The sequence below is a fragment of the Polypterus senegalus genome, chromosome 2 (assembly GCF_016835505.1).
Source record: "Polypterus senegalus isolate Bchr_013 chromosome 2, ASM1683550v1, whole genome shotgun sequence".
In the NCBI taxonomy this organism is placed as follows: Eukaryota; Metazoa; Chordata; class Cladistia; order Polypteriformes; family Polypteridae; genus Polypterus; species Polypterus senegalus.
Window position 1 is genome coordinate 73,458,995 of NC_053155.1, and position 25,496 is coordinate 73,484,490.

A 25,496-nucleotide genomic window follows, 5' to 3' on the forward strand; every position below is an offset into this window, starting at 1 on the left:
TTAGTTCTTTTGTGTTTTTTTAATAAATCCAATATTAATATACATTAATAGATTTGTGGAAAACCTATGAAATTATTATAACAAACCAATCTTTATTATTCTGGAAGATTATGCTATAGATTTTGTAATTGTTACTGCTAAGCATTATGCCAGAGATTGTGAAAATGGCTAAGTGCTATGTGATGGCTGTTGTATTTTGCTACAATTATAGTAACTTCTAATGCAGGCACCAACTCCTGCCTTTACCTTGTTTTATTAGAGGCTTTCTTTTTATTATGACACAGTACAGTCAGAAATGGTTGGTCGAGTTTGATTTATTTACTACTGATGTTATCCCAGCTGTTAAGACTACAAAAATCAGAGATAGAGAATGAGTGGGCCAATGTATTATTGTCTGATCTTTTAATAGTCCGGTCTCACCAGCTTATGTTTATTACCTTTTAGTGCTCACGTTCTTGTTTGTGGTTTGCTCTCTTAATTGCTTATAAATATTGTCTGTAAGTCTGGCAAGTTACCAGATATGATAAGATGTCCTCAATTAATTTTCATTTAATTCTGTAAGAAATCACAAATGTAACTGCTTTAATCTTTTAAAAAAAACAAGGGAACAAAATGTTACCAAAAGAACATAGGAAAACTACTGGCAATCACTTGCACATATTTTATGAAGTTTTTAGATAAATTAAATAAGCTCTGGCTAGCTGTTTAGGCATGGAAATATTATATATACTGTAGAAATAAGACAATAGCAGAAGGTTTGTATAAACTTGAAGTCTAATTATAAGCAGGATTTGACCCTTAATACCCAACATGTTACAAACATTTTGGAAGCAAGTTAGATGACCTGGGTATTTGCTGTGGAGTAAATTGCTTTGAGGTTCAGAATACTTTGAAAATAGAGGTAACAAAAGCCTTTTGTGAGTTATGACACTACAGTATTCATTGTCACATGAAAAGCTAAAGAGAGAGAAATGAGAGATATAAGGAGAGAAGAAGAGAAAACATAGGAATAAATGTAGATCCCTTAATGATAAACCTCACTTGACATCTTTTTTACACATTTCTTTGTATCCACTTGCAGCCTGTGATTCCAAAGTACAATTGAAGAATGACTGATGCCAGCATGGTTTAGTGCATGTGATTGTACAGCACACAAGCACCATCCAGTCATTATTAAACCTGCTTAATTTGGTAAAGGGCTGCAGAGGTTTATATACTATGGTGCAAGTATGGAGTTTTGTCATTGCAACTCAAGCCAGCAGTGTGTTAAGTTCTCTCATAAGTGAAAAATAATACATGCTACTAACAGATTACTCAATGTTGTAATTCAAGTACTGTACTGTTTTTTAATTTAATTGTGCAAGAAAAGCTTGTGAGTCACCGCAAAGAAAGCTGCAACATTTGTTTAACTCTAATAGAGACATGTTAAAGGAGATATCTGTAAGCAAATTACCTTGTTAATCTTAGCAGAGATATCTTAAAAGCAGACATATCCCTGCATGCAACTTTGCAATCAGGTGCTTGATCATTTATTTTATAAGTAAGGAACTTGTAAGTAAATCATGTTTTCTGATAGTTATTTAAACCTTTCTTGTAATGGTCATCCAGATGTACTTTCACAATGTTTGGGAGAGTGTGTTTCAAGGGTGATGCTATCAACAGCTTTGCTTATTCTTTTTGAGAATTTCAGAGAAGCTTTTGCTGTGTGAATGATGCATTTTTTCACAACACGGTCTTTTTAAAAATATCTCTACTCAACATTTTGCAGATTTTATTTGTGTTTCTGTGTGCTTGCTGAGTAACGTACAGTAAAACACGTTTTGGTAAATGGTAGTGTGAGCTTTGTAGCCCTGTCAAGCAGGGCATGAATCCACTCGAACAAAAACAAATTAACGACTGAACATAATAATTCTAAAGTCCATTTAGGCTTACCTAAACAGATCACATATTTTCTAATCTGTGAGATACCAGCTATTTTCTCCACTTCACACAAAATACAAGAATAGTCTCACTTCTCACCTCTAAACCCTTTGGACCTTCTGGCTTCTGCTCATCCTTGTTGTTTTCCATGTGAGACCTTGCCTCTACTCTAAGATCCCTATGATTATGGAGAGGATATACTTTTGAGGCCCAGCATCAAAATACTTCCACTTCTGTGCTAGGCCTAAATCTATAAAAATCCCCATTAAAGAGTCAAACAAACCTGCCATACCAGTTTAAACACACTCATTTGAAGGACATGTGCCCCCTTTTTGCTACCATCCAGTGATAAGGAGTTACCAGACTCTTTCTCTTATTAAATACTGTACTACTCTTCTATTATCACTCAACCCCCATCCTTTCCAGGATATGTACCACTCAGTCTCCCATTCAGGACAATGTAATGTGTGCTGGACACCCTGTGCCCAGTCCTGTCCTACCTCATAATGGTTAATACATTTTAATTTTGCAGATACCTGTCCTCTGGAGATTTTTTATGGTATGCATTTTCAGAGGAATTGTGATTGTATATTAGGTTTTGTTATAGCATCTCATCATCTATTTATAATTTTTTCTTTATAAATTGAAAAAGATACTTTTAAGTACATTATAACACTGTAATGAAATGCACCATAGTTCAGTGGTTATCTGTGGTCCTGCATCCTGTGTTCAAATCCACACCTGGTTTTGTCTGTGTGGATTTTGCTGAGTGGGTTTCTCCTCCATGAACTTTGTTTTTCTTTTTATATCTATGTATGCTAGGAAAAATGGCATTCTAATTGGACTTGTGTTACGAGACTTGAATGAATTGGCACCCCATCCAGAGTTGGTTCCCAGGGTGTTTGCATAATGTTGCCAGGATGGGTTGTAGCTCCTCTAGACCCTGAATTAGATCATTTGTGGGTGTGAGCATTTTGGAGTTTAGCATTATGAGTACATTTTCACTGCATTCACTTTAAATTCTAATGCTAAGCAATGCAGTTGCTGGGCCTTTTTGTACTACTAGCTGGGCTGCCTTGTGCATAGAGTTATCAAGATAACACTGTTTTGGTTTCTAGTTTCTCGGTTTGTCTCTCTCTGTTATCTGCTGCCTAAGTGACTTTAAATTACATTGCTCTTTTTATGTGTTTGTGTATGTGTGTAGGTCAGTGTGAATGTGCCCTGTTAAAGCAGGTTCCTGTCCTGAGGCCATTGCTTCTAAGATAGGCTTTGGGCACATGGAACCCTGATCAGAACAAGCACATAACTGAAACAAGGTTAATTACTCAAACCCAAGTTTCGGTTAATTTTCAGTGAATATTCGGTGAAGAATATCAAAGTTTGCTATTTAAGGACACTATGGGTATATGGACGTCTGAAGTAAGGTTAATAATAAATTATTAAAGGTTTGTATAGCAATGAAATACTAGACAAATAATTTTTACAATTCTGTATAATTTTACACTTGTGATACAATTCCTATCCATTTTTCAAACCTTTGGTTTCCCTGGAGAGTCCATCATAGTAGCAGTAGATGCATTACAGGAAGCAGCCTTATAAATAAAATATTACAGAATGAATGCACAGCAACTCTCTGGTCAAAAAAATCAATGTACATCATATCCAAGAGAATGACCCACAGGTGTAAACATGATGCTGTTTTACATTCTGATATTGTAAATGTATTTGCAGCAGAGGGTTGGAAATCCTGAAAATTTGTGCTGCCTATCAGATAATCAGTATTTCATTTATTTGCCTTATGCCCGCTTTGGGTTTATGCAGCCTAATTAATTCAATATGTTTAAAGTCATTGTCTTTTCAAGAGTAAAAATACAAATTCTGACTGGATTAAGCATATTTGAGAATGGACAGATGAATTTGTCATCACAACTCTGTCATTATTCACAAAACAAATCACAAACAGTAAATTCAAGGTAATTGTTCTTGATTTCTTGGAGTATGAACGGTCCAGACAAAATACAGATTTGCAAAACTTAAATTATGCTTGTAGAGAAAAGCCAAGCAAAATGACACCTTTTATTGGCTAACTAAAAAGATTACAATATGCAAGCTTTTGAGGCAACTCAGGCCAAGACTAAATAGCTAGAATGTATTCAACACAAAACTGCTTTCAGCAGCAGGCACTATCTTTATATATAATACAGTATAATGCAATAATTATTGCAAAAATAATATATTGTTTTTTTGAGTGGCAGGAATATGCTTTTGTATTAATCATTACTACATTTTGATTTTGTTTATTTTGTTTGAAATGTATTAAATACATGCATTTTCTGCTCATTGGGTCAGAAGCTTTGGAGGTTGTGAAGTTAGAACTTTGAAAGCCACAGATGTTTCTTATGTTTAATATATATGTACATATAAATTTAAAATCTTTTCTCTTAGACATTTTAATTAAAATTTCCCCATTGGTTCTATATAATTCTTTACAGAGACAGACATGAGGATATGATGGTAACATAAGCCTGTTTTTGAAAAACTAGGATAAAAAACAATGCCAGTTCTATCAGTGACCACAAGTTGTGTTCCTCAGTGAACACTAGGCCATCCATCACCTCAGTGTCTCTTGTGCCATTTTCTTTGTGGACCCAAATTAAAAAGACATGATTAGACATCTCAAAAAACTGAATAGGATGCAAAATTATAACACATTACACATTGTCTTTTTGGAATTTGCATGATCTTTAGTATCTTTCCTTCCACGTTCCAAAAACATGCAGATTATGTTTATTTGGAGCATTAAATTGTCTCAATATGAATGAGGGTGGATGTGTCCTACAACTATCTGACACCTATCCAGGGTCTTTGTCTGAGGCTTCCACAATACTCCCTTTCCCTTCTGTGACCCAGCACTGTACTGAGTGGATTTAGTAATGGATGGATGAACAAATATTCAGATTGTGCTTTGCTTGTTGACGACTCAAAATACACCTGAGGGCATCTCATTTCTGCTTCAGTTATTTCTGTATTATTATAATGTGGATCATGTTATTGGAGTTGGCATTCTTTACAAATAACCAAGGCACAGATCTGTTTAAAAATATATATTGCTTCTTTTGCCTCTCTCAATATGCTGACACTTAATCAGTTTCCTATAGCAATAATTTTTTACTTTAATTGTCAGAAATGATTAGTCATTTAATTTTGTTTTCGGCTCTAAGAGTGATAGAAAATAACATCCAAATTAAGTCTGCAAATTACATTTTAAGGGGTTTTTATAATGAATGCTGGTGTGGATGCTGTAGGTTTATTACATCTTCAAGAAATATCCAAAAGGAATGAAAAAAAAAAGAATGATTAATTCCCTTTCCACACATACCAATATTCCTTCTGAGAAAAGCAAAGTGCAGAGAGAAACAGTATTGGTATCTTCATAGAGATCGAGAATTATACTTGAATTACAGTGCTGAACATTATTGCCCCTTTATATTACAAAAAAGCTTTTAATTTGTAATTTCATTAAATAAATAATATATGAAGTACAGTCAACACAAATCCATTCATTATCAAACCAGCATTATTTAATCCTGTTTGCTTAAGAACCAAAGTTTAAAACAAATGTATTTTTCTTGATAAAATATTATGTAAATATTTCAGGAATATCAGATCAGTCCACAAAAGTATACCGTGTTAAAGTGAATTGGAGCTTTTGAATTGAACGCACGTTTCTTGACCAATGAATGTGTTGGGGAGACACTTCTCCAACCAATAAAATACACGATTTGGACATTGTCAGCATAAGACTGGATAACTGACATGTGGGCTGTGCAACTTAAGTAACATGAGATTTTTTGATGGACATTTATTCTTTGCTATTCTTCAGTGTTGGCCCCCACTGAAGCTCACTTTATGAGAAATTTTCTTATATCTGTTTTCCATGAACACACAAGATTAAAAAATGTTCTTGGCTATGACTACAAACAACATGTGGTGACTAACAGATAAAAAATATAATCTTTGGGTGGAGTATGCCTTTAACAGCTGTCTCCTCATGATGAACACTTTTTTGGATATTAGGATTCTGAAATTATCTTTCCTTTACATCTCTGGTGTCCAAAATGAGGTAGCCAAACAGTGAAGTTGCTAATCCTAATTTGATTTGAGTTAATTTATACTTATTCAAATGTTGCCCCTTCAATAGACTTTTGGCATATCTTTCCATCGTCACATTGATCTCCATTTCATACTTCTTGTCAGAAGCACTTCTTGCAGTATGAATACTTGCTGTATTTATTAGTGTTTAAGTCCTGCTTCAGAGATGGCTAAATTATTGGTTAAATCGTTAGTAGTTCAGATTCTGTTTTGACTTTTCCCTTACCACATCTTTCTTCACCTCAACAATCATTTCTGCATATATCATCAATAGTCATTTTGAATCATTGCCTTAAGCACACCCAGGTTCACTTGGCTCTTATTCCATATGTCTGTCTAGGGAGTATCTGTATATTAGTACATTAGTAATAAAATATCCCTAGTCATAATCAAAGAGTATTTCTTTTAACATTTTTAAGGGACATAAGCATGTTATAAATGACTTCAGAAGGGCAAAGATCAAAATAATTACTGGGTATATACTAATTTAGTAAAGGTGTTTCTTTAAATGTGAAATATATCTGATTTGGCTTGTCATGCTTGATTTTTAGATTTGGATAATATTGGTTAGAACAAATTAAGGCTTTTGGAGATGCTCGCTGCATGAATAGGTTTTATGTTTACCTCATTTACTGTGGATCTGCTCAATAGGATAGCATGGTATAGCAGAACTAAAAAAGTACCTAAAACCTAATTTTTAAATCGTTACATTACCAGCATTTCTATATTTTCACAACTGGAATTAAATGTTAGTTTTCGCGACTACCCATAGGCTACACAGGGAATAACATGTTTCAACACACTCTGGACTTCAAGGGAGGACCAACCCCCCTTTTTGAAGTAATTTAGCCTTCACAGAGGATATAACATTTCTTTGACATGATTTTTGACTTTATCAAACCCCCACCCATGCTTCGACACATGCAAGATGAGGGTTAACACCAGGGTGGTAGGATAGAAATGGGGGTCAGGGTGGGGGAGTTGGGGTTGGAGTTGTCTGTTTTTTGCTTCAGAACCCTTTTGGTACTGATCCAACACTATTGCCTGCAGAGCAGATAAAGCATGATCACAGAGACTGCTGTATTATCTGGGTGTAGGTCAGTACAATAAGTTCTATAGGTGAGCCTATATATACTCTTTAATGATATCTAACAATGAATGCATCAAGAAAAAATGGTTGTTTGGCTGTACACTTTTTGAAGTTGTAATAGGTCAAAAAGCAGCTCAAATGAAATGGAATTACCCACTAACAGAAGACAAAGAAGTAAAATGTAACAAATATAAAACAAATTGAATTCCAGAATCAATAGAGTCCTAGTATTTGCAGTGGATGACCTCCTAAAAAGAGTTTTTCCAGTTTGGCTTATGTTCTTAATTCTTTTACATCAAACACTGAAATAGGTGCTGTAAATTCCGATAAAAGTGCATCTCACCTCCAAATTGAAATGTGTTTGTGTATCTTCATTGGAATTAGTTAGTGCAGTTGTATTATAACTGTATAACTGTTGTATTATAACAGTTCATCCCTTAACACCATGAGATACTCTTTTTCTTGCATTCCCTTATTTCCTCACTATGCTTTTCATCCTACAAGTATGTGTTTGATATATTCATAATTTTTTTCTTGACATATGTGGAGTTATACCACTATCTGGTGGTAATGTATGCTGCCTCAGGAATTACCCCTAAAGTACTATCCTTCCTGTGTTTGCAGCCTATTGTTAGCTTTATGATGACAGTTTTAGCCTTTGTGAATTATCAGTTCTTGAACCTGTTATAACCACTCCTTTATCTTTTCCATTTGTCTGTTTCCTACTTCTGTTATTGAACTTTGAGGCTGTCAGCTCTTGTTGTTCACTGCTTCTAGAAGTTCTGATAGTGCAAGAGATGTCTAAATTGTTGATTGTATCCTTAAAATAATGCTTACAGGTTAGTATCCTTATTAAATTATTTATAGATTAATAAGTGCTTCAACTGAATCCTAAGAAAAAGTGATGGAAAATATAATTATTCCTTAATTTAATATATATGAAAGACAACAACAAATATTGAATCACAAGTCATGATTGAGTTAGTAACAAATACATTAGTTCTACCTTCTAAAGCACCATTGTCGACCTCACAAAAGAAAAACCAGACTTGCTCTCACCTCTTCCCCACCACAGACCGGTACAGTATCCCCCCCAGTATCTCTTCTTTTCATACAGAGCACCATGACCTCTGTCTAGGAGGTGTTGGTCCTTATTCCAGCCCCTTTACACTCGACATCAAATTGGTGAAGTGCATGCTGATTGTCACAGTCAGATCAGGCACAGAGGAAAACATAATCAGCATAAAGCAACAGTGCCATCCCTAGCCTCTGCAGCTGGATACCCTCACATTCGTGGCTGCTCTGTGATATACTGTCCATGAAAGCCACAAACGGGAGTGGTGACAAGACATAGCCTAAATGGACTCTGACAGCTACAGTGAGCAAATTTGATTTAACGGCAATCATTCAGACATGGGTCTCACCGCGTTCCTATAGGCAGTGTGGAGGATCCCAACACTTTTGCCAAAGTCACTGTGGTGATCCAAAAACTTTGTGGCGGTAAAGCTTCTAAAGTAGATTAAATCTGACCAGAGATGTTAAAAGCACAAGATATTGTTGGGATAGCATGGTTAATGTGTCTATTCAGTATGAAATGGAAGGTAGGTAAAGCATCCTTGGAAATGCAGACTGGTGTAGTGGTCCCCATATTTGAGAAAGGTGACCAGAGAGTGAGGCAGTTTGCAGCTTCTATCAGAAATACTTCCAGGTGTCCTGAGATGCTTCCAGGGTGAGGTCATCCCCAAAGCTGTAGCAGGGATACCAACTTAGAGCTGTCCTTAGTTGCCTTTGGTGCTAATTACCATATGCTGATGCAGGTTACAGGCAAACCCTATGCCACATAAGGGACAGAAGAGCACTTTATACATGCCACCCCCACTGGTGATGAGATATTTTCTAAAGTTTTTTCCTTTACTGAGTTAGACACTCTTGACTGCCCTTTACTGGCCACGAAGTGTTAACTATGACATCTACCTCTATTCCTAGATGCTTCAGAAATGAGACCATTTACTGTTTCTATCTCATATTTGCCAGTGCTCCTCTATACTGTGGATGTCCCTGCCTATTGTAAATTTGGACCAAGTATTAAGTATTTTCATTTGTATTTTCCACATATAATTAATTAATATATTTTAATATATAAAATTACTTTGTCTATTTCCTGCCCCACAGCATATCTGTTTTGTCCACTTACATACAGGGTCTGGGCTGCACTGTTTTTTGTTTATTTTATTTAGATTTTCATCAAAATGACAAATAGTTTCTCAATACTTCTGGAGAAATCATTTGTATTATTAAAAAAATGTTGATAACTATCATAATACCCATTATTATGTTTAATTTGCCAATTGCAGCGTGTGGTCTCAGAAAGAAAGTATTTCAAATGTTGCCAACTATGTTACAAAACCTTGCTAGCTTAAAGTTCTTCAAATGGTTCTTCCTTTTTTGGTATAGAAGTTATTTGCTATTGTAGTCACTACTTTGAGCTTCTTTTGTTAAAATTGGGAAAAGGCTCCTGCGTGGTATTTTTACTCAGGGTTTGGATATAATATTCACAGTACACCACAATTTCATTTGTATGATATATGCTGTAAAGCTTCATTACTTAATTTTGTTACTTGTTGAGCAGTGACTCATATCATTTTTCTTTTACATATATATTCTTTATTATAAAACTTACTTAAACAAATACAAACATGAATGAGAACCCGCACAACTACTAACAGATATTAAAAATGTACCTTCTGTCAATTGGGACATCTGTGGTCAGGGCCATCTTAATGTGTGACCACACTGGGCACTGGCCGGAGGCCCCAGGACCATAAGGGCCCATGATGTTTGATGCCTATGTATGTTTCTGTTTTGCTCTCAAAACAAGGGCCCCCATGCACTGTTTTGCCTGGGGGCCCATGATGATGGTAAGACAGCCCTGTCTGTAGGTGTGTTTATGCTTTAGTAGCTATGGAAGACAGAAATCTCTTAGACTGAATAGAAAGTGGGAGCTAAATATAAACAGAAAAAATATAATATTAGAACAAGGCCATATTTCTTCTAAGAAACATGTTTCATAACTATGTGTCTAGATATAGGTTATCTTCCTCTTCTGTGTGATCAAACAAACTAAATACAACATACATGAGGGTGGTGCAGTGATAGTGCTACTAAGGAGGCCGTGTCCTGGGATCGTCCTGCTTGAAGTTTGCATGTTCTCCCAGTGCCCCAGTGGCTCTGGGTGTTCCAGTTTCCTCTCATTGTCCAGAGACGTGCAAGTAGATGACTTGACAACGCTAAATTGGCCTTAGTGTGTATTTGCTCAGTGTGTGATTGCCTTGCAGTGAACTAGTGCACTGTCCAGGGATTGTTCCTGCCTTGTGCCCTATGCTTGCTGGGGTAAGCTAAAACGCCTCTCCACGACCCTGGTCTGAACTAAGCAGGTTAGAAAATGACACGGTGGTATGTGAGTGGATAGATGAACAGTAAAGCTTGTTTGTCCTTTTCTTTGTAATGCCATATCGGAGAGTATGGTCAGTTCAGTTAATATGCTATGTTTTTAAGTATGATTCAGTAGACTATAGCAGTTTTTGGATTTTAAAGTTTTCCTCTTCTCTTTAGATCAGCCTTTTGTTACCTAACAATGTGATATACCCTTTTTTATACCCTGCCTGTGTGAGTCAGCCCAATAAATGAGCCTTCAGAGTTTTTGATTTATAACACATAGACTATATAGCTATAGCACATGTGACAGATTAGGGCTTTCTCGCACCCTTGTACCCTTAGACCACACGTCAGACACCAGGTAAAAGTCCAAATAATTATTATTTATTATAATAATAAGTGCACAAAGCACGCTCCTCTCCACAATTCTCAATAAACAATTAAACAATAACAATCCTCCAAACTCCCAGACGCTTAGCCACCCTGCCTCCCAACTCAGCTCGTCTGTCTGGGATCTCCCACAGTCTTTTATATTCCTTGACCCGGAAGCGTTTCACCCTCTCTGTCCATGTGACCTGGAACACTGCCGGGTCAGATAAAAATCCTTCTTTTCTTCACCCAGGAAGCACATCGTTCCCTTTGTCCAGTACGTCCACCTACTTCCTGGCCGTAAGGCAAATAGTCTCTGGGCCTCCCTGCAGCGACTCCTGGCGGCCCCCATGGTATCCAGCAGGGCTGTGCATCAAAAGTCCATTGTCCATAATTCCCTGCTGGCATTCGGGGCACCTCTATGCTGCAAGGAGGGCTCCATCTGGCGGCCTGGGGGTATTGGCCGGGATGAACGGCCGGCCATGTACCACACACATTTGGCTACATTAAAAGGAATTAAGAAAAAGTAACGCAAACCGAAAAGGATTTTATGAAGAGGCTGATACCTTAGTTATGCACACATTCTTATGTTCCAAGATGTGTGAGCTTGTAAATATTTAATTAATTAAATGCTAACCTCCTTTTGATATTCAAATATTCTAAGAGGAAACCAAAGGCATAGTACGACATATTTTATTAATGTGTACTTTTCAGAAAACTCAAATTAAAAATTATAATTAACAAACCATTCTCATACCCATTTAATTCATTTCAGAGTAACAGGTCAAGTCTTTCCCAGCAGCATTAGGTGCAACATAGGAACAGACCATTGAAGGGCAAACTCACAGACATTGAATTTAGGGTCACCAATTAGCCTAACATACATTCCTGTGGAATTTGTGAAAAAAAACAAAAAAAAACCTAAAATACCCTGGTGGGAATACCCAGAGAAAAAGTGTGAAAACATGCATACTCCACACGGACAGTGCACAGTTACGGTATTTTAATCCAAGACACTTCAAGCTATGAGAGGGCAGCAGTGACTACTACAGCACTACAACACTGAAAATTTTAAACTAGAATTAAACATTAAATTCTTTTCCACCACCGAAAAGGTAGCTAAAATATTAGCCATTTAGTAGACCAAAACTGAAAACATTTGCCACTCTTAACTGCTCTTTTAATATGCCCTAGATATCCCTCCATATTGTTTGTCCTTGATGTTTTTTCTCCACGATGGCCATTTTTTTGTGAATCTTCCATGAGGCTCTTGATGTGTAAACCTATGAAAACTTTTCTAAACATTTTTAAAAGTTACAACATGGTAGTATTTTTGTGAACTGCATGATATTTGGGTGCCATAAAAAGGAAACACTGAAAGAAACTGGACAACAAGGCAAAATTAGGTAATTACTTCTTTGCTGAAAGAAGTTTCCTGTTTTCTTCATAAGAATTGTAATGGTGGAATCGGAGGAATTGGCTGTCTCATATATCATACAATTAAACAAACACTGAACTGTAATTAGGATTCTGAGACCAAAATTCCTATGCATTCAGATCTACATGCCCTTGCAAGCCTTTTGTGGTTGAGAAACACCTTGGAGAAAAGTTCAAGGACGTCATTTATAAGCTATGTTTGACATCACGTTTTCTTTATTTATGCCTAGAAAAAAAAGCAATAAAATCTTTACATTTTTTCATGACTATTGTTTTTAATTAGCTAAAAACAAAGTAAATAATCAAAAAAAATTTTTTTTAAGTAATAGACTTTCGAGGTTTTACAAGAGGTTGGAAGTATGCCTATTCTTCTTCTTCCATTAGCATTTTAAGTCTTTTTAAGTGCTAGCTAGGCATTTTCATTTATTAGGTTTTAAATTACTTTTTTCCTCTACAGTCAGCCATGGGCATTACAAATTTAAAGAGTGATAGCATCCCATTACACCACATGCCTGAGGTCAAACTGTCGTTTTGGATTTTGCCTAGTATCCCATCTACTTTAGACATACTGCATGAAGTGAAACAAAATTTCACTGATATGGTCAACAACAGTCCAACGACCATTACTATAAATGAATACTGCTGTTAATATGGCCAGACTGTATTTCTTGTGTTTGATATTCAGATTTCATGCACTAACCATGGAAGCATCTCAGTAAAGCAGAAATGGTGCTGTAGGTAAACATTATTGGAACTTTTAATGTTTTAGTAAATCAGTTTAAAACTGGTGTATGTGCACAAGTTAAAATACACACTAAATGAGCGTCCACAGTAGTGTGAATGATTTTTGGAATTTGATGCATTCTTGAGGTGGTTTCTGGGTGATCATGAATTGCAAACCACACTGGAGACAAAGATGTTTTAGTCAGTGTGAAAACCTTTATTTGCTTTATATATATATATCTATATACAGTATATATATATATATATATATATATATATATATATATATTTTTTTTTAAATCTTAAAACCTTAGACTCACTAGTGTAGCACAGTTTCTCTAGTATTCATCCATCCATCAATTATGAAACACACCAAACCTTGTTCTAAGTCATGGGGAGTTGGCTCCTATCCTTGCAACATTATCCACAAAGTAACAACCCAGGATGTCAGTCCTTTGCAGTATGATCCATCTCACACCTACACTCTCTTACTCAACTCCAGACTTGACAGTTAACCTCACCTGCACGTCTTTGTGATTTGGGAAGAAAACTAGAGTAGCAGAAGTGAAAAACTCATGCAAATGTCACATTACAAGTAAACAAACTGAAATCTGAACCTGGTCTCCTATAGCTACGAGGCAACAGCCTGTACATAGAGCTCTGCCTGACGTCCAAGTTTTTAATAAGAGGAAGACAGAGAGCGTTCCTGACACAGTCCTCACACGACCACATTCATCATTAGTTGAATGAGCTGTGTTGGCTTTTTGCCCTTTTTAGGAATAATCCTTAAAATTCTTTAAAGCTCAGTGACCATACACAACAGAGTACTGGTCAGTACAGTTTAACCCACATTATCAACACAGTTAAACATGGATTCTTATTTAGAATAACTGACGGAAACCCTGACCATGAATCTCTGCATTAATGAGGCAGGAGTCAACCACCAATTCTAAATTATTAAGAAATATACTTACCTTATGTTACCCAGATAGAGTATCTGGCTATTACTGTTTATTATCATGCAAGTACTGTTATAATTATAATTGTACCACACAGGTCGGCCAAGTGGTCTCAGATAGAAGTGATGTTATTCTGTTGTCTTTCACTGTACAGTATGCTTTTAGCTTTGTAAAATTAAGAGCCTTTTTGTGAGGCAAAGACTTAAAAATATTCTTTTAACATTTCTTATATGCATTAGTGATTAATTTATAGATTTGTTGATAAAGAAAAACATTCCCAGAAAAGCAGTTTGAAATTAATAAGAAATCAAGAAAGTAAATTCTGCTTGTTATGCCAATGGTTTTCACATAGGATGAGGTCCAGATTTCAGATTTACTCTGGGTTTAAACATGTACAGTGTATTGTTCAGCTATTTGCACACTACCTTTTTGCTCAAGTAAAATATTCTTAATGAATTTTAATTTCTTGAAAGAAACTGGTGATTAAAATTGACCTTAATAATCCAGCTTGGGACATCTCTATAAGCTAACCAAGCAAGCTTGATTGAATAAATGGTCTCCTCACAATTATATTTCTATGCATCATTTTAATGGAACTTATGAAAGTTTTATGTTATTCTGTGGGTACTCTGGTTATCTTCTCTTACCCCAAAGAAGTGTATGTGAGGTTAATTGACAACACTGAAAAGGACCAATATGAGTATGTGTGCACATGTGCTTGGGTATGTCACGTGATCATGGAATTGTACCATATCCAAACTGGTTCCTGCTTTGTATCCACTAGTGCCAAGATAGGCACCAACTTCCTTTGATCCTAAACTGAATAAACAGGTTGGAAAATTGAGAAATGGATGAAAGTTTTGAAGACCCTAGTTAGGTCCCAATGTAACATCTTCTTTTTAAGGCTAAAAAAGATAACCCTTTTATAATTTTATCTTTCATATAACAACTCCTTGAGATTTTTTTTATTGATCTTCTGTACTCAGTGTTGGTTTGGACAATGTGTGGCTGCAGTCAGTCTCATTTTATATTTATGTCATTTCAATTATGTCTGTATTTACAGAATGCATGTGATTAACTGGATTAAGTGGGTCTGATTTAGAGTACATAAGGAGCAAGGAACTCCGTATGGGAGACCTAATGTGGTTTGGAAAGGTGCAAAACCTGTTGAATCTTGTGAGAATGTGTCTTAGGCACCTAGCACTAAAAATGGACCAGGCAAAGCCCCCTGGGACATACACTAGCCATACCGGGGGGGATTTTATGAACCAGCTGGCCCTGTGAGCACTTGGGAGATTTTCTTTGAAGGAATTTGACTTCTCTGCACAGGCCGTTACCGTCACAACCCTCACTGGGGAAAATGTATAGAGAATGTGACAAGACAGCAAGCAAAACACACATATTGAATAGATTATCTTATTAACTGTGTGGGTGTAATATCTTTCTAAAGCAGAAGATATTAAAAGTGTTTTTACTTTTTGTTAAAGTAGAAGATGACTTGCAGAGCAGCTTGTCTGGAGTAAATGGAGAGTGGTACATTGCCTAGGAGAGTAAAGAGTCACCCATTTACAAATGAAGCATTTTTTCTCTGAAAGAAAGACTGCAATGTTTCTGTACTGCTGGAGGGGGAATCAAACTAAGGCTATGCATTTTCTCAAATGAAAAACTAAAATGGACTCACTGTGACAGTGTCTGTTTTTGTTCAGTGAGTGTATAATAAAGAGTTCCAGTTTTTGATATTTGTATTCTCTGCTTTTTAGTTTCACTTTGAATATATTTCGATCTTTCACACAAATCATTGGAAGATCTCTCACATTAATGGGTAAGAATCAAATAACTTTATAAGAGTGTCTGTGGTTTAGAGTAAATTATTTTGCATTTGTAAGAGGACATGCATTTCTGTTTAATAAAGAACAAGGGAGTTTGTCTTATGCAGTTTTTCACATCACTGTTTTAGTTTGGTAGTTCCCTGATCAACAGACTGTTGTGTTTTGTGAAAATATAATGTATTTCATGTATTATAAGACAGAATGGTTGCTCTTTTAATCTGGGTTTATTTGGAGCAACCACTTTTCAAACAGCAATTCCATTTTAGCCAGTGCTGTAGTGGAATTTGCCTTGGAAATTCTTTTAAAATTTGCAGGACTGGGCTTGTTATGTTGCTCATTCTACAGCTGCAGAGACTCTGGGCCTGCAGGCTGTGTGTCGATCATTTTTGGATGCTGACATCTGGATGCCCCTTAGACATTTTGTTTTTACCATATAAGAAAAAGAAGAAAACAAGAAAAACATTTTTTTTTCCACCAGAAGTTTATATGTGAAGTAATTTTTTCAGAAACATTAAAACAAACCTGTTCATTAAATAAGATGTTAGATTACAGTGACAGAGAAAGGTATCATATCTCACAATTGTTCAAATATGTTTATGCTTCAGCTCAGGTTTTACTTTTTCTTCTTGCCCAGTTTACCAACCACTGAATTTTGATTTGACCATACAAGGAACAGTCACAATCATCTGTTTTAGTTTTCCTGTGCTATTTCTCAACACCGACCCTTTTTGCCAAGTCACCGTGGAGTGCAACGACAGCTGCATAGACTGCACTTTCATACACATATTGATTTAACAAGGCAGGCTTCTCTATCGGTCCCTGATGGACAGGTTGCTGTTAGAGAAATTTTGAATTATTTGTAAATGAAAGCAAATGCTTTCTGCATTATTCTTAGATTTGCATTGTCCACATCTTCCCATTTACTTTCAAAAATGGTCTATTAGGAAAATCTCTATTATTTAGTTATTTTATAATCTACTTCTTTCTGTTGTGTTTTAATAGTAAAATCTGTCTCTCTTTTGTAATGCGTATTACTGTAAAAGATAACCTGCAAATGCAGATATCAGAAAACCTTGCATACATAATCATACAGCACAAAAAGACACAGCAACACTAAAAACTGAGCAAAGAAGATTAGGTGACTATCTGGCTGTAGTTTTTCTTGACAGGATATTCTTTTTTTTTTCCTAAAAACTAACTACTGCAATTAGCCATACACCTACTCCTCATGCTTTCATGCTGCTCAGGGATTTCCATTTTCATTTATTAGTGTGGTGTTTTCCAGAATTTCTAAACACTGTTTTTGTGTCACTTACATGCTGACTGGATGGTCCAAATTTCTATTCATATAACTAACTCTAGTTCAGTTCTCTGTAAAAAGAAAAGATTTTTTTGTTTGTACAGAAACAAGAACAAATGACATATTCACTTGTCCAGTGAGTATACACCTGACAGCCAATAACTCATCGGATGCTGGGTTTCAGAAGGGCCCTGTCTGCCAGCAAAGATGTGGAACATTCTTCTGTGCTTCATTTAGTCAAGTCTGCTGGATTTAACTAACAACAAATTGACACTATTGACAAATGTACAGTATATAGTTGTGAGTGGTGAAACCAAAGAGTATATGATCCTCTAATATGGGAACTAAATGATCACCCTAACTAAGTACATCCATGGATTTAAGGATGTATCCTGCTCTTTCAAACAATAGGAAATTATTCTTCTTTAGTAGTGATGCACTGAGTGATCAAACAGAGACAATAATAAGCCAAAATACTGTCCTAATACATGATGTGCGAGTCACCTTGTAAATGCCAGAATATCTGTCAATGTTTTGAGGTAAAGAAACTAAGTGAAGTGCATACTCAAGTATATCTGTTTGGATTTAACGATATGTACCTTTTAAGAGAACTGCGCATGGCATTCTGGGGCGTAGGTGACAATTTGCTCTTTGATTTCTTAGTCCACTTGAATGGGTGTGCTTTTATTAAGGAATGCAACCTCAGAACTAATTTCCATCAGCTGTCTGACTCACTATTTTGTAATAAATGGAGGCCGATGTCATTTATTAACATGGTATCATAATTAAAGTTTATGACACTTGCATATCTTCTAATACTGAAGTGTAGCTGGCGGCATATAATGTTCTTACAGCTCCTTCAGTTTGTATTTAGTAATGGAGAAAGTAAAGCAGATGGCTAATAAGGACTGAAACACTGCTCTTGTATACAAACACACATGTAAGTAACATACATGAACCACAGAAAGTTGTGTTGGGTGTTAGTGGAGCTTAATCAGGATCCACAAGCCTAACCATTTTTTTCACTGTTATGTACAAAAACAGAACACAAATCAATCCAGACATTTATAGCCTGGTTTGTTCATGGTGTTCTTATTGCTGTCTTCCAAAAGACAGACAGAAGTTTAATATCATGACCTGAAGGTGAACCATAGTCAAAAACTAAACCTAATTTGTATAACCTAATATTTGTCAAATCTATTATCAAAACCAGTAAACGTAATCAGAAGTCACAGTCAAAAAAAAAACTAGAGTAAAGATTCTTTTAACCAGGAAAGACCAAGAAGACACACGCTAACAAATAGAGTTTTGTTTTAATCTGCAATTTTGGATGATCAGGAAGTGCACAATGCTGACCTATACTGTATAATGTGGCAGTTATGACGTCACATGCCATGCACGTCCAATCATTTTCTGTAGTTACACTGTCACAACCACTCCACAAAACAGCATTAAAAAAAGACGTGAACCATTAACAATGTCAACTGTTGGAAAATAAATTTAAAGGGCAGAGCAAAATTCTGCAGGTTTCTAAATCCTTATAGGAAAGGAAAGGGACTTAAAGCAAAGGAAAATATAGTCAGAAAAAACTATAAACAGGACCAGATTATAACAATTCAATAAAGTAAAGAATATGATTGACTCAAGTAAGATTTTGCTGAAGAAAAGAAAGTAAACTTCTAACTACTGATTTGAGAGGAAACATCTTAATCCTATAATAGATTGAGGGTTTAGAAAATAGATGGCCAATATACAGATTCATCGGTAGTCAACAGGGAAAACATAAATGTTGCTTACAGCAGTCTAACTAGTGTATTTTGTAAAACTGCTATTTACAGTTCAGCTGATACTGGGGACTACTTTTAAAAGTAGTGTTAAGCAAGAATACTGAATTTTACAAATTCATCCATGTCACGATGAAATGACAAACAGATTCAAAATAATTGTTTTTCTATGAAAAAAATTTGTAATTGTAGTCTACCTTTAAATTGTAGATCTCTAGTCTTCTGAATGGGAAAAGTGTCATGGGTACTCAATCAAAGTCTTCAGAGTTTTAAAAGGTATTGATAAAGATCATTCAGTAGAATTATTTCAGTAAAATAGTGATCTATGAACAGTACTTGAGAACATGTGAAAAAGTACTTAGAAGATGATTTAATACTAAAAGTTGGAAGTTCTTCTTCGCATAAATGATAGTAGAATAAACCACAGTGCCATGTAGCTGAAGAACAGGTCTAATGGCATTTAAAAACAATCAGATGAGATATTGGGACAACTTAACTGCTAGCTTAACAAACTTGATGGAATAAATGGGTTTCTTTCAGATTAAATTAATGTTGACTTTATTTTTTTTTTAATTCTGGATTAAGTCCCAATGTAGCATTTTCTTTTTTTAAGGCAAAGAGAGAACAGTGCATCTTTTTTCCAGTAATTCTTCTAGTAGCTTATCTCCATATATTTTAATGGTGTTGTATCTTTTTGTAGAATAGTGACCAGAAGTGTACATCATTAGCTAAGTGGGGTCTAACAAAAGCATCAAAGGCTATTACTTAAGGTTTTGTCCTATCACACTAGAACCGAATTCATGGTCCTCAAAATATGGAAAGTTGGTTATAATTCTGAAAATCTTCTATCCAGGTAGTGGAATCGGGTGTTTAATGATACACGTGGAAATTATGGGAAAGTAGACTCAAACTAGAAAACACATGTTCACACAGAGGTTTAATTGAATTGAATTTAATTGAAGTAAATTAGACACTTTAAGCACCACTTGGATGGTGGGATAAGTCAGCTGTTATGTAAACAAATTGGCTTCAAGGATTGAGTTGTTTTGTTTTCTTAGTGAATTATTTTATGATCTTATTATAGAGTGTGTGAATACCATTCTTTGTTTCAGCTTGGAGACCTGTTTTCCAAGAGTGCACAACTTCTGTTTGTACTTTTTCTTCAAATCTAGAAGAACAATTTGGTTTGATTTTAAAATCTACCCAATTCAGATTATTGATTTTGCAAATTACATATAATTCTAAAATTAAGAACTCCTTGTAATAGTTGTGAATGATTTCTTTCCCTACTTACACAAATTTTCAAATCTGTCTGTAAAGCTGGATCAGCTAACTTGCATTCTTCCTACCACATGAGTACATTCTGGTAATTTATTTGGTGTACTTAGTTTTCATATATTCATTAGTGATAATCTGAGATATATCCTGTCATCCATTAGGACTTGACTACCTCTTGGTCATCAGACACCTTTACGAATGAATCAGTTTTTTGCTGCTATGCTCTTCTTAGTGTAGCTAACCTATGATTCAGTGTACTGTTATATTCCTGTAATGTTAACACTTTTTAATGTAACATTTTTTTTTCTGTTTCCAGGGACTGGCAGCACAGTTGTGGTTATGGTTGGATATCCTAAAGGGATTGAAATTTTAGAGATTGTACGGCGAGGGATTCCAGTAAGGATGTCAATTTCTGTTGGAACGAGACATGTACAGGAGTTTCTCAGTGGACAATCAGTGGTTTTTGTAACCATTGCTTTTATTGCAATGATGATCATTTCGCTAGCTTGGCTAATTTTCTACTATATACAAAGATATCTATATGCAGGCTCACAGTTTGGAAATCAGGTAAGTAACAAATATTTTATAATTGTCCAATTCACCCATAAATTGGAATTCTAGAATTAAATGGTGTCTGGAGTAAATTTTTCCAATTCATATTTTAAGTGGGTTAAAATTTGCATTGTCACCCAATTTTCAATAGAAATACCTATCATTGGCTCAGTGCTTGATTCTTTGTGCATTCTGGAGCTTTATCCGTACATATGTGTTTTAAACAGCTTCCTTTCACATTGCTAGTGATAGGTGAGTAAGACAGCCTCCATTGAAAATAACTACCATATGTCTTTTTTTCTTTGTATTATTTCCATGAGTTTAAACATTGCAAATGTTCTGTGTTGGCCACTCATTATTTGGCATGAAGCTGCTTGATCTGGTTACAGCATCTAGAATGACTGGACCTTGTGCTCATTGGGTGCTGTGTTTTCACACATCACATAATATAGACTTCATAAGACTACAGCTTAGCATTGTATCAGCAAAGCTAACCACCAAACTCCTCAATTTTTAACTTAGCATCACCTTCCGCAACTGGATTTTGGACTCCCAAGCCAGCAGACCTCAGTATATGTGGATTGGCAGCATCACATCCCATGGGGTACTGAGCCCTCTTCTATACTCCTTGTTCACCTTTGATGCTGTTTTCAAAGTGCAACTCCATCATTGATATTGATGATGACACCACCATCATATGCTTGAACTTCAGCAATAACGAGACATCTTACAGAAAATTTGTTCACTAGTGACTTAGTGGTACCAGGTTGTAGAATTTAGGAAGTAGAAGGCATAGTGCATTCCCTTCTAAGTTGGTCAGGGTTGAAAGGGTAAGTAGTTTAAAATTTTTTAGAATGATTGTCACCTATGAACTGAAGTGGGAACAACTCATTTTGTCTCTTGTGAAGAAGTCACACCAATGCCTTTACTTCCTCAAATGTCTGAGGAAAGGCTATGTTTCTTCATCTGTTCTCACTAACCTCTAAGTGCATAGCACAGTCATCCTCACTGGTTGCATCTAATCCTGGTAAAGCACCTTCTCAGCTCAAGTTTGTAGATCACTGCAGTGGGGTGTGAAAGCAGCACAGAATATTGCAGTCCTGTTTAGGACATATAAAAAAACTTGTTTCCTTAGAAACGTGAAAGTACAATTACCTTTGCTTTTCCTACTCCTTCCTTGTGACAAGCGGTACATGACATTGGCACTTATGGCAGTAGGTTTGGGGATATTGTAACATAACAAAGCATCCATCCATCCATCTATTATCCAACCCGCTACATCAATATATAAATAAATATTTGTATATATTTATATGGGAGTGATGCATGCCCTGTATACTTTTGTGTGTGCATGTGTCTTTGTTGCCATTGTGTTATAGTCAAGACAAGACAGTAACAATTTAATTTTACACATGACAGTATACTTATACCTGAGCTAAAACGGTGAGCTGTAGCTTAAAAAGTAATTATACAGATTTATGCAGCAAATAAAAAAAGTGTTTAAAGGTTCAAGTTCTTTTAGTCAGACACCTTATTACTTCACTACCTACTCATGTTTGCAAAAATGTGGTAATATTTTGTATGCATGCACATCTGTATTTCAGACCAAAATGTGTGCAGCTTGAACTAGCAGACAGAATTTCTTATTATGTAAACGATATGTAAAGTCACTGATATAGTTTAAGGTCCTAACATATTATAGACTGATACATTGTACATATTTGGTTAGCTAAGCAGCTAGCAACAGTACAGAAGTAAAGATTAAATGTTATAGCTTCTTTAGTAAATAACAGGCAAGTTACATTGTTTTGCAATGACCTAGCAGGAAAATAAGAGTGGCGAAAATGTGGTACAGGATGCAGAAATAATTGGTAAAAAATTATATTGAGTCCCACTATAAGGCAACATGGAAGCTGACACTGTTGATAAGCTAGCAGCTTTTATGCAAAAACCTTTAATTTAACTTGATCTAAAGAAGTAACAATTTTTTTTATGACACTTTATATTTGTATTAAACGGCAGAGCATGCCAGCCAATTACAGTAAATGTTTAGGTAAACGCTGGTAATGATAAAAATGTAAATATATAAATATCACAGCATTTTTGCTTTGAAAATGTATTTAATGTTTTTTTTTTTCATTTATTTCCTTATAAAATTAAAGCCTTGCTGTAATGTTTAATTCATTGTACATTCTTTTGCCTTGAATTTTAATTGAAAGTCGCTTTTCTAGTGTGCATAAAGTATAACTTACTGTACATTATGATACTTTCATTGTGATAATTATTTTTGACTCCATCACCCACTCCTGATTTCTACAATCCAGTAGAAACTATCGGCACTATCTGATGTCACTGCATAGGTCCTGGACTTGGCATTGTGCCTAGTCAGTGATGTAATGTAAGTAAATGGTTTAGTTCTCTGATCCTTTGTACAGGATATTTTTTCCTATGGCAGGGAACTTAAAAACAACACAGTTAATGTGTTGAAATACTGAAAGCAAATTTTCATGACACTGTTAAAAAGAAATTATCCTATACCTTTCTATTTTGGATGAATTTGAGAACAACCATTAGGCTTGACTGCAGAGTTGTAATTCTTCCAACTGGTCACCTTAACCAAGAACATTACATCAAATGATTGTGTCTGGTACTTACACAACAGCCACTCTTAGAAGCTCTCCAGCTTCTCTGCCTTCAAGTTTTTCACAATATAAATTTAACATTTTTGCGTGATTTATAGGGGAAATGCATAAGGATCTGAAAATCCTTTCATCTTGACTTCAAACAGCTTCACAATACAGAACATTGGGCTATAAAATGCGCAGAAAAAAACACGTTTCTCTGTGAACAACTTATGGCCAGCTGTATCTAAAGATAAGGTTTTGTTCATGGTCAGTGCATTATGCATTGCATTATCAAGAATGGCAGAAGAATGTACACGTGTCATGTGTAAAGATGAAAGACTTGTCTGTAAGTCTGCAAAGGAAACAGAATGTTTTTTGTGTCCACTGTATATCTTGGCAGTGCCTTATGTTACAAATGTTTGAAGGGCCCAACATGGTGACCAGCTCTGCATGGTTAAGACAGTCTCTTAGTGATCTTTGCTGTTTAAGACATCGTTGTTATACCTTTTTTTTTTTCCCCATGATTAGTCGTCACTGAATGTATTCCTGTTATTTAATCCCACACAGTATTGGTTAGGACTTGCGCTAAGAGGTCAAGTTTTAAGTAAAATGCTTTTTCTATGCTGCATGCCTGCTGCTCACATTTAGTGATGGAGAGAACATTGAGTCACATTCTTCATGGTTTCACCCTCCCTCCACCCTCTGCTGTAGGGGACAGCTGGAGTTCTGGATGCTGACTTCTGTCGTACACTGTTTCTTTTGTTCCTATAGTGATATATTAAAGGCAAGCATGGTTGTACGACAAGTTTAACTTGTTTAGTTATTTTTAGTTTTCACATAACAACTAAAATGCAAAGAAGGTCTTTTGCTTATCAGATTGTGTTGGGCTTAAGGTGACAACCATTAAGGTGCTCTTGACAAACCTTTTTTGGAGAGTTTGGAATTGGCAAAGGCTGAAACTATTCAAATATTCTCATCAAATATTCCTTCGAAAAGGAAGCAACCATCTTACATTCCTTTTCTTTTCTCATGATTAAATCAAACTTACCCAAGTAGATACAGAGTAGATAACTGAAGTTGCCAAATCAATATTTTAATGCTTACATTTTGTGTACAGGTTAATGTGGCACATGAATTGCATCATACAAATCCTTCCACCCAGCCAGTTACTGAACTTGCTTAGTCCAGTAGTCAGAGTTGTGAGGAGCTGGGACCCATCTCAGCAGCACTCAATGCAAAGCAGGCATAAACACTTCATGACACGCCAGTCTGTCAGTTTCAATATTTATGACATGTACAACATTCACAGTAACTCATACTGCTGCAATGTAGAGTTTGTAATAAGTTTGTTATATATAGACTTGAAATTTGAGAGGAAAACCAGAATAGCCAGAGCAAACAATAAGGATTGGCATCACAAAGAGAATAATTAAATGTTTAAAATAATTCATCTCAGCTCATATCTTGTGTTTGGTTCATCTACTGATTCCAAACTTCACTTTTGTTGCTATCTACTTATTTTTTGCAGTGTGAGGCTGTGGTACTGATAAGAGGATCTTCATTCACAAGTTTAACTGATAATCTTTGTTTTTGTATCGATTTATGTGTTATTAAACCACATATTCGTCTCATGGTGAAACTTTTAGTACCAGAATATGTATAGTCCTAGAGCCGGGTAAAATTCTATTGAAACATTCCAGCTGTCTTCTCAGTTTAGGCTGTGAGATCATTACATTTGCTGTAACTTTATTTTATAATGGAGATAAATACTTCCTGTTTTATTTCACAAGTTGAACAATCTGTTTCTGTGGCTAGCTGAGTTTTTGTAGTTAAGAAATTGTCCACAAATCTGAAACTGCCCTACTTCGGGTTGACTGAATATTTTTCACCAGGTGTATCACCAGATATATACAGGCAGCCAAGAGACTGTTCAGATCAAACAGTACAAAGGGCTCTTAAGGTTATCATAGTAAAATTCTCTTTCATACCTGATGACATAATGCAGGCATGGAATGACCTGGCAAAGGTTAAAAGAAGCTATCTT

At 35.6% G+C, this 25,496-nt stretch overlaps 1 protein-coding gene across 1 annotated transcript in view; it reads left to right on the forward strand.

The window, feature by feature from the left end:
• The window catches only part of LOC120523037 (E3 ubiquitin-protein ligase RNF149-like), a 93,848-nt gene that overhangs the window by 33,852 nt on the left and 34,500 nt on the right, over positions 1 to 25,496 (forward strand). The window contains exon 2 of the mRNA XM_039743976.1: positions 20,593 to 20,843. Within this exon, the coding sequence (XP_039599910.1) occupies positions 20,593 to 20,843 (251 nt within the window). The remainder of the gene's footprint in view (positions 1 to 20,592; positions 20,844 to 25,496) is intronic.